This window comes from Pantherophis guttatus, chromosome 4 (assembly GCF_059756535.1).
Source record: "Pantherophis guttatus breed Tessera chromosome 4, ASM5975653v1, whole genome shotgun sequence".
NCBI classification, from domain to species: domain Eukaryota; kingdom Metazoa; phylum Chordata; class Lepidosauria; order Squamata; family Colubridae; genus Pantherophis; species Pantherophis guttatus.
The window spans coordinates 139,050,866-139,065,739 of record NC_142066.1 but is presented as its reverse complement, the minus strand read 5'-3'; the positions used below and the strand labels follow the sequence as shown (position 1 = coordinate 139,065,739).

At 36.6% G+C, this 14,874-nt stretch overlaps 1 protein-coding gene across 3 annotated transcripts in view; it reads left to right on the top strand.

The window, feature by feature from the left end:
- The window catches only part of MPP7 (MAGUK p55 scaffold protein 7), an 83,748-nt gene that overhangs the window by 21,685 nt on the left and 47,189 nt on the right, over positions 1 to 14,874 (top strand). For 2 of the 3 annotated variants that reach the window (XM_034402131.3, XM_087892911.1), the window contains exon 3: positions 5,096 to 5,214. In XM_034402131.3, the coding sequence (XP_034258022.1) occupies positions 5,096 to 5,214 (119 nt within the window). The remainder of the gene's footprint in view (positions 1 to 5,095; positions 5,215 to 14,874) is intronic. The other variant, XM_087892910.1, reaches the window with a different exon arrangement.

Genomic DNA, 14,874 nt, shown 5'->3' with positions numbered 1-14,874 from the left:
TGTCTCAATGGTATAATTATAAGTAACAATGAAATGTGGTTTTGTTAAATAGTTTATATATTGAAGACTTGATAAAATATATAATCAAGAGCAGGCTTAATATTACTTAAAGCAGGATTCAAATAATTCAAAATAATATCCATCATACATATTGGGTGCTAATCCAAAAAGTTCATTTTGTTTATTTTTAGTTCAACTTAATAAAAGCTAATATATCTATATAAAAGCAGCTGCCTCACTAAGAATGTATAGACTGTGGATAAGCTTTGATTTATGGCCTGATGACTGAGAGTATTTCAGGTAGTTGATTATTTAGATTTCTAAAACCAAAAATGGACATTTAAAATTTTAAATATGCTTTCCAGCTTTGGGTAGCTACATTTTGATGGAATACATAAACTAGCTCCTGGACCATAAATGAATTAAAAATTGAGAAAATCCTAAGAGTACTGTGAATACGAGTCTCATTTTTCCAAGTCAACCAAATGTTGAGAAATGTGTTAAAGGATTTAGGATTAACAGTCCAATAGCAGTGAAGATGACATGTCCCCATCAGAGCCTGAATCTGTGAAGGAAGATGAGCTGGAGCTGGAGCTGACAGAGATTAAGTGGGTGGCTTCATTGGCTTCAGAGGAATTGAGGAGGAGCAGGCCGAAGCAGCTCAGGGCCCTTCAGGATGGAGACAGCTTGTTAGCAGAGAGGAACGGGAGCAAGATGACAAAGAGAGGGCAAGCAGTGGACATGAGGAGCGACGGAGCTTAGGCAATGAATAAGGATTTCCCCCTCCTGATCCCTGAGCACGGAGAGTGGAGAGAAGGCAGAAACAGCACAGGCCAACCCGACGATTCAGGAGGAGAGCGCCCTCCTCCTCGTCACAAGGCACAGCTGAGGATTGAAATTTAAGGAGACTATGGGGAGGGGCATTTGTCGGGAACAAATGCTGAATTGGTAGAATTTGGTGTGCTGGTACAGACATTTGGAGTTTGCAGGACTGCTTTCTTCTTCCTGACTTCATGGACTCAGTACGTTGTTCCTTAGTTTATGGGCTCATTGTTTGTTGGTTCGTGGACTCATTTCCCTGTTCCTTTGTTTTGCTGGATTGGGTGCAGCCAGAGGCGGCTGCTGTGTGTGTGTGTGTACGCGCACTTTGCTCTGGGACTTGCCAAGAATGTGGGCCAGATCTTATCAGGGCTGTGGATTAAAAAATATTACCCCTATGGGAGAGGCAATTGAGCGGCAGCTCAGAATCTGCTCATCCCCACTTTAAGATAAATTCCCTGACCATGTGAGCCAGAGCTGAACATATAATGCCACTTCGTGCTTCCTGTTGCACACAGATTCACATACCCTTAGAGGCTACCTGAGCAATATATGCATGCATGCGACTTCATTACACAGCAACTTTCTACCACCATTGCTGATAGAAAGATTGGAAGAAATTCTAGAAGCCAGTTCTTACATGTCTTTCCTACCTTGTTGATTCTGAATCATGCTGAATTATAACACAAATAACCCTACTCCCTGATTTTCACAGATATATGTATGTGTGTGTGTCTTTGAATGTGAAGGTGTCAAATGCCTGTGAAAAAACTTCATGTCCTTGAAAATGGAAATTTTGATTCAACATTATTCAGGATTTTTATAAAGAATATGAAATGAATGGAATACTTCTAACATTAGTGAATTATGTCAAATCCAGGACTGATCTGAACATTGGGTCAGTTCTAGCAAGATGTTCAGTTGCGATAAATGTGAAGTCTTGCAGATTTAATGTCTAGGATTTGAGGAACTTCATGTGAAAAGGATATAGGAAAAATAGCGAAGCACCTGCTGAACGTGAGCAAGCAAATAAGCAAATTCACCTGTGGTCTGCATTAAAAGCAATGTTTTGGTATCATGAAAGATACTTGTTCTTTGATAATGTAAATTGATTGCACCAAACATGGCATAGTTTCCAGGTGGTAAAAGCTGTTGAACAGTGGAACCGTCTGTTCTCCCTGCAGGAGATCTTCAAATGGGGATGGATGGCAGTCATATAGGGCTTAGTTGACTTGTCCATTGAATGTAGGCTGAACTAGATGACCTATGATAATTCTTCCAACTCTAATATTCTATGATTCTTTAAGTAATCATAATTTCTTGTTTAATCCATTTTAGATAATTCAGGGCAGAAATCTTCAAACTGGAGTGAACACTTGAAACCAGGTTTCATAATACAAAATATGCCATAGGCTTGTCTTCCATGTAACAACCCATTCTCAAACATTTTGGTGGATTTTTATTACCAGTGTTCTGAAAAAGATTCTGTGATGTTACTAACATGATCTGTTCACCAGGGAAAGAACAATGCTAGAGAGGAAGTCTACACCAGAAACTTAAATTACTTTAACAGGTTCTACTACTCCTTAGAGAACTTTAAAACTCTAGACCTATAAACAAGACTAGGAATTTCTAACTTTACCAAACTAGAAATTCACAACAGTTAAATTAATTTCAAGCAAATACAAATTTACAGAACACAGCAGTGGACTTCATAGCTTCCCTTTTTCCCCTCCTGTGGCGAGCCTCTTATTTCCTCACTGAAGACATCAGTAATGATGGGCAAGTTTTACTACATTATATGTGCAGTGCTAACCACAGGACATTGGATGTGCTCTAAAATGTATTGTTTATTCATTCTGCTTCTGAACAATGGCAGTATGTTTGAAAAGCTTGGAAAAAGAATCTCCTGTTTTCTGGTTCTAACAGCATGCAATATGCTCTCTTGATACTTACCTATTTTAATCTTTTATTGTTTTCTTTCAAAGAACTGAGAAGACTTGATCTTGCACAAATGACTGTCATGACAAATATGGCCTGATACAAGCAACAGTTAACAAAATAGTTCCTGCCGTCCCATCTCGCAGGATGCTTCTTATTATTTCTGTTTTTTTTTTCCTTCTTTCTTTCATGCTTTTCATGGGGAGATGAGTGTCATGCCAACAAACCCTGGGCTGCAGCTGTCATTCATTTTTATTTTCTAACATTTGGGTCCCGAAGGTTTTCTTTAAACTTCTGATTCTGAAGTTTTGTCCTTTGCTTTGCTGATTATAAGCTTCTTTTTAAAAATAGAATGACCTTTTAAAAAGTAAAATGTCAAGTAGGTAAGGAAGGAAACAAGGGAAGGTCATAAGTAAGTTGGCGCCACTTTAGATTTAATACCTATCTGAAAATCCTTTTAAACTGATGAGGTAGGAAGAATTCTTTGTCTGCAGGGATTATTTACTGTTGTAAAAAAGCAATCCAATACTATATTTCCTTTTGCTGAGTTCTTGCTGTGTTAGAAACTGTTGCAGGAAGTGCAAGCCGCAGCATATACTTCAGACAAATATGATTCTCTCTCACTTTGAAATATTTAAGTAGCATCCATGTGCAAGATGTAGGTTTAGCCATCTAGTACTTCCCAGTACTTTTCAATTGCCATGCTGAGTAAGCCTTACAAAAAGTCTTACAAAAACTATAATGTGAAACAGATGGAAGGCACTTTGTTGCCTATCGCTCTTACATAAACTTTGCACTTAGTGCTTTGCTTCTGTAAGTGACTTGGCTGACCTGAAGTCTGAACCTGTAATCTTTTAGTGCAGCGAATGCTGTTGGAAGAGGTTCATAGTGTAGATTCAGTGCTTTTTATATTCAGGAAAAGCTACAGCAATGTGGGCATTCTATTTTTATGCTTAAAAGTTACTATAAAGAAGATTAGCTTTAAAATAAATCAAAGTTTGAAATATGAGCATTGCCTCACAAAAGACCATAGAAAATTATGTCTGAAAGGATTTTTTTTCCTAGCATTTTTTATTAAATAACAACAGGAACAGTACATTGCTTCCAAAAAATTCTGTATTTAATTTTAGAACCATCATCCAGTGCCTCAGAAAATTGTTCAATGGTGTTGACTCATTGAGTTTAAGCTATAGTCTTCAAGGGAAAATGATCCCATTTATAGATCATTCACTATAACTTAGTAGGCAGTATAATTTAATAAAATCAATGTAATGTAATACAATATAATTTAATAGGCAATCATTTTGGAAAGGTATTTCTTTGGTGATTACTTTGGAAAGCTATTACTGTAGTGGATAGTGCTTAGTCTGATCATAAAAAGTCACACTTGTTTAATAGACATAATATTTTAATAAATTCAGGATTGCCACAATGAAAGAAAAATAATTTTTGATCATCTATATTGGATTAGCCAAAAAGGCATCAATGCTTGCCATCTAAAAGATACAGTATTGTATCTTTTAGCCATAAAAATTCCCCACTGGATAAACATGCTATTAATAGGCCAAGTCTTGGTGGGAAAGTTCTGCAAATCACATTATTATATTTTTTGGACAGCTTTTTGAAGGATAATATTATGCTACCTGGTATTGAACCTATATGCTACTGCATGTCTCAAGAAATTGTCATGGGACGTGACCTAAACAAACTGGGGCAGCCATTGCTTTAATCTCTGTGAAGGAGTTTGGAGAAATGCTCTGCAGGTGCACTCTTTTTAACAACAGCAACAATAAAAAAAATTAAACATACAAGGGTTTTTTTCAGGAACTTATTTATCCATGCATCTGTTATACCCAAGATGATTTTAAAAAGCAATGTATCAGAAGTATTTAAGAGAAACCGCAAACTCTTTTTAAGGAACCACCCTATCCATTTTCTATACTTACAAGGATGTTTTTTCTGTTCATGATTCATTTCACTCCAACATCAAGGGAGCTGGAATAACGATTAAGCTAAGGAATGCATGTGTTTCTGGGTTTTGTCCCAAAAAGCTTTATGAATTCTTGATTCAGTGTTAAATAAATATATCGCCCATAAATACTTTAGCCACTGTTAATAAAGTGAAAGAATACTACACCACTACTGCAGCTTCTTTCTCTTTTAATCCGAATCTCTCTCACACACACACACTAATGAAGCAATTTTCTTCATTGCTTTATTAGATATATCCATACTCTATATTGTCTCCGTATAAAGTGGTATAAAGCAGAAACATAACAGTGTCTAAATGAAATCAATTTTAATTTTTACTTTGTGTTCTATTTACTCTTTATAGGTCTGTATGAGCTGCTGGCTTCATTGCCAGCCCAGCTGCAGCCACATGTGGACAACCAAGACGACATGACCTTCCTCTGGGATATGTTTGGTGAAAAAAGCCTTCATTCTCTGGTAAAGGTAAACCACACTAAATGCTCATTCTTTCTGAGAAACATGCATGGAAAAACGTTTTGAACAACCTCTAGTATACCAAGAATCAGTTACTCTGTGGAAACAAAACAGCCTTGTTTCGCTTCTGTGCTTCTGTGAGGGATGGAAGTTGTTAAAGGTTTCTACCAAAAATATTGCAATGATTTCATTTAATAGTGATGTTTTGGCAGAATGCATTAATATAACAAACATATGATGTTTGCCCTTGTTTAGAACGAGGCAGCATAAATTAGTAGCAGGAAATCTGAGACTCCTTCATGGTCAACATTCATGGCCTGGAGTTTAGCTTACATAAACAAATGTTCACAGCAGAAATTAGATGGCATATATTTTTGAGGTAAAGTATGGCAACTATTCAGTAGCCACATTAATTTAAAATAATTTCCTTTAACAAAATCAACTGAAATTATAGTTGGTTCTTTAATTGGCTTATATCCATCAAAGATTGTGTTTTGTATATAAATATACTAAAGTTGCATGGCTAAAATAAGCTTAGTGAAGCAATTGAAGTGACGTAATTAATGGACATTGTATCATCAAAACTGGTAACAGTTCATGTATATTGTACTTTATCATTTACAAAATTATTTGCACTTTTGGTTTCATAATTCTCATGAAATTGGAAATTAGACTTGTAAAGAAATGTGTAAAACAAGCCTGCTAGTTGGATTTTATACTAAATTTGGGGTCCCTAGCTGCTTGAAGAAATCTGCATTTATATAGCAGAAAATGGGGGGGGGGAATATTCGTTTAGACTGTGACAATTCTTTATATGCTGATTTATATATTTATAAATTATTTGTATGTTGTTGGACTCTAATGAATTTATAGTTGTAAAAATACAGTAACAAATAACATCTCACAAAGCTGCTAGTTGGCTTAACTGAAATTTTTATCATGGTGTTCATGCCTTCATGAATATTAGCTTAGGGTGAGGGATGTCAAATTGTTCTACAGCGAAGGGATTACTGCTAAGAACACCATCCTTTAGGTCAGCGGTTCTCAACCTGGGGGTCGCGACCCCTTTGGGGGTCAAACAGCCATTTCACAGGGGTCGCCAAAGCCCTCTCTCACCCCCCCCACGCTTTCACTCACCCTCACCCTCTGCCTCTGTTGGATCACCATTCGCTTACCCCGCCCACTCCCAATCTATTGCTGCCTCCTGAGTCCCAGCTGATGGCTAGAGGGAAACAAACCAATCCTTGCCGCGGGGCTTCAAAGGGCCGCCCTACAGCTGATCAGTGTTAAAAGAAAACAAATGAGAAGACCGGTGCCTGCAAAAATAGAAAAAAGCAACCCCTTTCAGCTTCAGCATAGGTTAATTACCGTAAGTTGATTTGATCAGCCTCCGGACTCTCAGCTGATTTGCTCTCAGCTGTTTTGCAGAGGGCTCTGTTGCTAGCTGCAAAGAGAGGAGCAGATTTTTCCCCCCCTAGCTATGCTGAAAAAACGAAACTGAAAGTAAGCAGGGTCGTTGCTGCAACGTGACAAAATGAGGCAGAGAGATTTCTTTTTCTTTTTCCTCACCAAAAAAGGTAGGTGCAAAACTGCAAACAATGGGAAATTTAGGGCAAAAGAGGAAGTTCAAGATTTTAAAACACAAAAGAAAAAAAGCTCTATTTAACTAGGGAATTGTAATAATTGAGATACTATTAATTGTATATTGTATTGAAAGCAGAAATGGTTAAGTTGTGGTTTGGAGGAATATATGGGGAAAATTATTTGGTTTATTATTATTGGTAAATATAATTAATTGATTTGTAAGAAATTGGATTGCATGGAAATAATTGGAATATTCATGTTCATATTGATTGATATACAAAAAAGATAGTTATATAACTAATTGATTTATATTAAAATGTTGAATTTGTATTAAACAACTGTATTACATAATTACATAATTAACCAATGTGAGGATGGATATAAAAATAGATGACAATGGGAAGAGGTTTAATATAGAATAGAAGGGAAAAATTGAATTTGATTAAGATTAGAGATGAGGATGAAGGGTAATATACAATATACAATTAATAGTATCTCAATTATTACAATTCCCTAGTTAAATAGAGCTTTTTTTCTTTTGTGTTTTAAAATCTTGAACCTCCTCTTTTGCCCTAAATTTCCCATTGTTTGCAGTTTTGCACCTACCTTTTTTGGTGAGGAAAAAGAAAAAGAAATCTCTCTGCCTCATTTTGTCACGTTGCAGCAAAGACCCTGCTTACTTTCAGTTTCGTTTTTTCAGCATAGCTAGGGGGGAAAAAATCTGCTCCTCTCTTTGCAGCTAGCAACAGAGCCCTCTGCAAAACAGCTGAGAGCAAATCAGCTGAGAGTCCGGAGGCTGATCAAATCAATTTATGGTAATTAACCTATGCTGAAGCTGAAAGGGGTTGCTTTTTTCTATTTTTGCAGGCACCGGTCTTCTCATTTGTTTTCTTTTAATACTGATCAGCTGTAGGGCGGCCCTTTGAAGCCCCGCGGCAAGAATTGGTTTGTTTCCCTCTAGCCATCAGCTGGGACTCAGGAGGCAGCAATAGATTGGGAGTGGGCGGGGTAAGCGAATGGCGATCCAACAGAGGCAGAAGGTGAGGGTGAGTGAAGGCGTGGGGGGGGTGAGAGAGGGCTTTGGCGACCCCTGTGAAATGGCTGTTTGACCCCCAAAGGGGTCGCGACCCCCAGGTTGAGAACCGCTGATGTATTGGCTGGCGATGATCCTAGAAGTAACAAGGCAATATTTATGGCTGCATTTCTGCCAGAAGACAATTAAAAAAAATACGAATCAGTAACTTTAGAATGTTCTGAGTTGATAAATCTTTTCTTAGTTTGCAATAAAGGAGTGCTTTGGGATATATTACTGCATCAGAAAGATGCTTAAACATCTTTAACTCCACTTGGCCAGATGGTTTACTCGTTATATGGTAATGGCAATCATTAAAGCACTTAAAATGTTTTTTAAAGGTTAACATCGTATTCAATAGAAGGCTAATCTGGAAGAACCACTTCTGATTTTTTTTAAAAAGGGAAATTTAGCTAATTATTGGAGATTTATTCAAAATGGAACATTTCAGAACATAATCAGAACATGTTCAGATTATATACAGTCATGTATATAATGACTCTTTCAGACAAATTATTTCACCCCAATTTTGTTCTGGCAGATTCACTGGTATTGAGATACTTATCTTCTTCTTCTTTTTTTAATTATATATCAATGATTTGGAAATTAACAGGGATGAGAGCCAATGTGGTACAGTAGTTAAAGTGTTTGACTAAGAGTGTGGGGAAACCCAGGCTCAAGTCCATAGTCAATGACGGAAGCTTACTGGTTAATTTTAGGCTTGGTAACTTTTCCTTAGTTCATCATAATCTCGGGGTTGCTCTGTGGGAAAAAAGAGGAAATGTTATCTCCATATACATCATTTTGTGCTTTATTAGTATAAGCCCAGATACAAATATAATAAAAGGAAAGATAACAGAGGTGGCTGTTGCAGTTTTTAGGGTTATAAAGTATTAGACATCTTTCCCAATCAATACTGAAGAATATTTATAGCTCAGGGTTGAAATGAGGGGTCCTTAGTGCTTTCTGAGCTTGCAGTTTGGGTTTCAATACCCAAACTGGGTAACATCATCAGTTGCTGGTCAGGAGTGGGCCTTCTGACAAATTAGCCATCAAGAAACTGCCAAAGAAGCAAACAGTAAACAGCCCAACCAAAGAGTCTCTAAGATCAACCCCGCCAACAGTGACAGGGCAAGATGCTATAATATAAATTTAGAGCAAACCCCACTCCTTGCCAGCAATGATGGTGTTACCTAGTTTAGGTAATGAAAGATCTGCAAGAAAACAAACAATATGCTTTCTCTGACATGGATGTTTTTTATTGATTGATTGATTGATTGATTGGACTTATATGCCGCCCTTTCTCCACGAGGACTCAGGGCAGCTCACAGCAATAAAGCAACAAGAAGTCCAGATTAAAATTCAAATGATAAAAGAATCTAAAATTCCCATTAAAACCCCTTCAGTCTAGGCCAGCCTGGCGAAACAACCATGTTTTAAGGTCACGGCGGAAAGAGCAAAGGTCGGGGGCCACAGGTGATCCGCCAGATACCCTGGGCCTAAGCCATGTAGGGCTTTATAGGTAATTTTTATTTGTTCTAAGAATAAAATGCATGGTTTGCGCTGTTAAAATGAGACCCTGCCTTGAACCAATTCCTGATACTGTAAGATGCTCCTGTTCCCTATTACTAATACTCAATTCCCCTTCTCTACATGTCACACCGTCTGAGGTGAGGCAGTTAACAAAAAATAGAGGTAATATTCTATTCGTATCATATTATAGGCTTTTGCCTAGTTACCATTTACATAGTTATTTAATTTGTAATCTTTGAAAAAATTATTAAAGACATGGCCTTAGTTCACCGAGAACTATTGTTATTCAAGAAGATAGTTCTCTGCCAAACAAACATATTATGTAAAGGTCCACTATGGCCATTTAAATTATTCAGGAGCCTCATAGGAATGTAGCTCCTGAATAAGCAAGTAGTATTTCAGGTGTGCTCTCTGTGATCAGAGAGGTAGAAAACATCTTGATCATCATTGGATTTGTCTGGTACACTTTAAAATAGGCTAAATTATTGATACTCATCCAATGACAAAAATTTTCACAATTTAAACAGGTACACAGAATTATTTATTTTCACAGCTTGTATGGTAATCTCGTTCTTCTGTAAAGCCCTTCTGCAGGATGTGTTTAGAATTTTTCCTCCCACTTCCTGAAGTTGTTCCTCTGAATCTCAATTTTTTTTGTTACTGTCCTAGCTAATATGCTGTGATAGATCTTTCCCACATGAATGTCTCTTAATTGCATGATAGAGGCCCCTAAGGCTCAAAATAGACATTAATTTAAATAGTACCATTTTCTATTTAGCATGCTTGTTTTAAAATATAAAAACAATCATTCCTCAGAGAAAGTCATGGTAAGTTCAGTATTCCAGTTGCATTCAGTGCCAATTGACAGTCATAAATATCTTCTTTTGAATTGTTGAAAATACAGGGAATATATTTTGTGGAAGAACACGTTTTGAGCGCTCATATTTTCTTTTTAACATGTTTATCAACTAAACTTCAATTCCTGTATTTGAATATATTTGATGCTATTACTTTGTGTAAAGGTGCTTTTATCTCATTCTATTCTGCTATCATATTTTATTATTTACGTGTATCGAATGTACTACATTATCTTTAGCTCTCAGTCTTTCAATCTGGAGTCTGAGGAAGAGTTGTAAAGCAAATATTTGTCAGGCTTTTGTTCTCTTAGTTTGCAGTTAACATTCTTGTTAAGAAATGTCTGAACTGCAATATTAAAATACCTTTGCAATTTTGCTTAATATATTTGCTGTGTAGATGACATGCACAAAAATCACCTTCAAACTTTCATTTTATTTGCCAATTGTGACATGGGGTATTTATTTTTATTAAGGCATATAGTCCCCATTCATCCTAACAAGAAGCTAAGTAATTGTTGTTAGTTGCGAACAACATGGACAACATTCTTCCAGGCCTTCCTGTCCTCTACTATCCCCCGGAGTCCATTTAAGCTCATGCTGACTGGTTCAGTGACTCCATCCAGCCACCTCATTCTCTGTTGTGCCTTTCTTCTTTTGCCCTCAATCTTTCCCAGCATTAGGCTCTTCTCCAGTGAGGCCTTCCTTCTCATTAGGTGGAATTGCAATAAGGAATTGTAAACTATAATATCTATGTTGCATTTCTAGCAGTTCTACAGTCCTTCTGAAAGGCATCGAAACACTTGTAATTTGAGTTGCATATCTCTCTTTTTAAAATCTGTTTTGTCTTAGTTTTGTATTTTGGATGTTTCTACTATTGTCACATCTCAGATTAAGATCCACCATACTTTTCTTTGCATTGTCTATTATGAAAATATCTGTACATTAATTGTCAAGGCCAAAAATACGAAAACCTAGGAAAAATAGTTCTAGATGCCCATCATGTTAACAGCATATGAATTATTTGTTACTTATGAAGGTTAGTAACAATGATGTCATTTCTTTTTGCCTTCACAATTTTTCCTATAACACTTATGATACTAGATCACATTAGATCTTCTTTTTGAGTTGCTAACAAAATTATGTTCTAAAATGAATATCTGGCTCTGAATTTTATGTAACAGTTGGCAATTAAACTGAATTTTGAAGGTGATGTGAGTCATCATAAAACAGTTTTTTAACTTATTTGAGTTATTATATTTTAACACAAGATACTTTGAGCGATTGTCATTTCTATAATCTGACTTTCTTTTTTGCTTGGCAGTCCCCTGTAATTGGGGAGATATCCCTCCCTGGCTAATCTTTGAAGCTTCATAGTATAGGCTTTCCTGTCATAGCATTACTTCTTGAATAATTTTTTATGCAAACAATTGTTTACACAATTCTTTCTAAAAACATAATTCTCCTAGCGGAGAACTTTGTTTCTCTCTATGAAATTATGCCAGTTGTGCTAAGCCATACATGTTGGAAATATTACTGTACATTTTTTTTTAAACATAGCAATTTCATATTTAGTTGTAAGGTCTCCATGCCACATCTATTTACTTATTTTCATGAATGGAACTACAAAACAAGATTGTACCACTAGCTTCCCCTCTTCAATTATATCCAACTTTCAGAGACTTCATATATTTAGATCTCTCTTGATAATGTTCCAGTATTTTTCAACTTCGTTTAAAGTTTCTAGATTTAAATCAGCATATCACTTGACATGCTGATGTTCTGTTTTAACATGTTCTGTCCTGCACCTCCAACCATTCATAATCCAATTTCTCCAAGGAATCAAATAAGGCATTCGTAGTTTGGTAATCTTAATCCCAATGATATATCCAGTTTGTAATTTCATTGTTTGTTACATTTGCTGCCTGAAGCTTGAAGTGTCATAATCTGAAGAAGTCTAGTTTCCTTCTATCTGCTTTTTAAACTATTATTATTGTCCAGATCTTCTTAAAGTTAGTCATTGAAATGTGCACAAATAATATTCTGCATTTAATTTGGGTCCAGTGACTCATGTTAGGTAAATTTTGGAATAATTAAAAAAAAAAAAGAAATTCTGGAATGATTCAATTTTTCATTGTTCATATCATGATTTCTATGGTTGTGGAAACTTTAGTCTTCTTGACATTTAAATGCAATCCATCTTTTTTACTTTCTTCCTTGAGTTCTAGGATAAATTATTTTATACACTCTTTGTTTTCTGCCAGTAGAATGGTGCTGTCTGCATATCTTAAAATATCAAAATTTCTGCTACCAAATTTGATTGCAGTCTGATTCTTTTAAATTAAAGTTACCTCAAAATGGTCCCAAAGGTGCTTTTCAAAAGGCAATTCAACTTTGCTTTTTTCCTTGAAGAAATGTTGCTTCTCATCCAAGAAATTTCTTCAATTCTTGCTGAATGGTGCAGAATAGAAAGATTTATATTCCGTGTAATCATCATCTGATCATTAGCACTCTGAAGGTCAGTCCTTATCTTTCTGAGAGTTGTTGAGGCCATTTGGGGGTTATCTGTTTCCTCAGGGTCTCCTGAATCAGAATGCAAATGGGTGTGGAACCTTCTTGAAAGAACATGGAGAATTACATCCTAAGAATCATTTTCTAAATGCCTCTGGAGCTTTTCTCCCTTCTAGCCATATAAATAATGCATTTCTGAAGATTTTTCACAACTTGCCTTCTGCTTCTACCACATTAGAGAAGATTGGAGCAGCAATCCAACACACCTTTATACAACCAGCTATTGAACACAATGCAAAATAGGTCTGCTGAAGAGGGATAAGAAATATTTCATTTTTCTATGAAAGTACAAGTGAAGATATTTTTTCCTGCAAGATCTGTACAGCCCAAGGACATGAAATAGTTTTGTTGTTGTTGTTGCTCTTTGTCTTCAGCAATGAACATCTGGCAGTGGGTGCTTTTGAGAAATAGGGAGTGGAACAGGTGCCTCAAAATTGCTTCTGTGTATTAATTAAATAGATCTACGTACCAATGCAACCTTGTTACACTCCTTTTCCAGTCTTGAAGCAGTTTCTGTTCAAGTTGTTATGGCCCTGGGTTGCATATGCAGTAATTAATAAACAAGCCTATGAATATGTATTTTGAAAGATGTATTCTAATATATTTACCGTATTTTCCGGCGTATAAAACGACTGGGCATATAAGACGACGCCCTACTTCTCCTGTTAAAATATAGGGTTTGGGCTATACTCGCCATATAAGACTACCCTTCTTCCAACACACACCAAATAAAAATTAAAAAAACATCAGATTTGATTTCAATATGGTAATTTTAATTCAAATGCTTATGACATACAGGTACTTAGCAGGAAAACTGTCACTTATAAACATAAGGCTGTTTGTCATCAAACATGTAAACATAAAACAGTGCAATTGGATTAAACTTTTTCTAATTCATTCTAAAGCCGAAAGGAAGGATAAGACAATAAACCCATGGGAGCTGCCATGCTGTTTGTTTTCTAAGCTGTCAACCAAACTGGAACTGATGATGATAGGAGGAAGATAACAAACAATAGAGACAGATCTGCCGTTCCAACATTAGAATTGACTGAAGTGCAGATGTTCCTGATTTCCCCTGCCTTCCCTCAGAATCGCCAATCCAATCCAGTATACAATAACCAGCCAATCACGGCAAGCGATGTATTTTCTGTGCACACTGCATACAAAGCCTGCTTGGATTGGGTGGGTCAGCTCTCCCTGCCTGCCCAGCCCGCCCTGTCTCCAAGACGATCCAAGCGGTAGTACGCAATGTGATACTGCCGGCATGAGAAAACCACTGAGAGCAGGGGGAGGGGGCTGCTCCAGGAGCGGCTGGCCAGGATGCAGTGCACGGTGGCTCAGCTAGAGGGCACCTGTCCCTGAAGCTGGAGAAGGACAGCTTCTCCAGTCCGGCTCGGAAGTAAGTTTCAGTACGCCGTATACCAGCTTATAAAACGACACCCGGCGTATAAGATGACCCCCGACTTTTGAGAAGATTTTCATGTGTTAAAAAGTTGTCTTATATGCCGGAAAATACGGTAAAGTAAGAGAGCACGGTATCACTATATAGCTGTTCAAAGACTTCAGGTTTTAGTATGTGGACTGCATTTATAAAACAGGATTGTTACTAGAACCTCATGTTTCCATGTCAAAAAAGACAAGATAAGAGTTTCTCTTCCAACTTTTGAATACTCTGAAAGTGTCCAAGTTATATAAAAAAAAACCTTGAGATTAAAGTACACACAAAAACTCATCCAATTTTGAGAATAGTTTTTTCAGCAGCTGAGCAGGGAGTTTGGCTGTAAAAGCATAGAGAAATTTATCTTGGAGGAAGGGTAATTTGTTTGGCTTTAATCTGAATTTCCTCTATCCACCATGGGGACCTCTTCCTATAAGCAGAGTCATCAAAACACTTTCTCCTTATTGACCAAAAAAGTTCATTTGAATGAAGTCTCTGAAATCTCAAATAATAGCTGCTTTATTTTGTTATATGAGGAACAAAGAAGTCAGTTTCTTTCAGAAAGACCAATATTTGGTTTTTAATGAGACTGTCCAAGGAGTGAGGGGTTTATAATA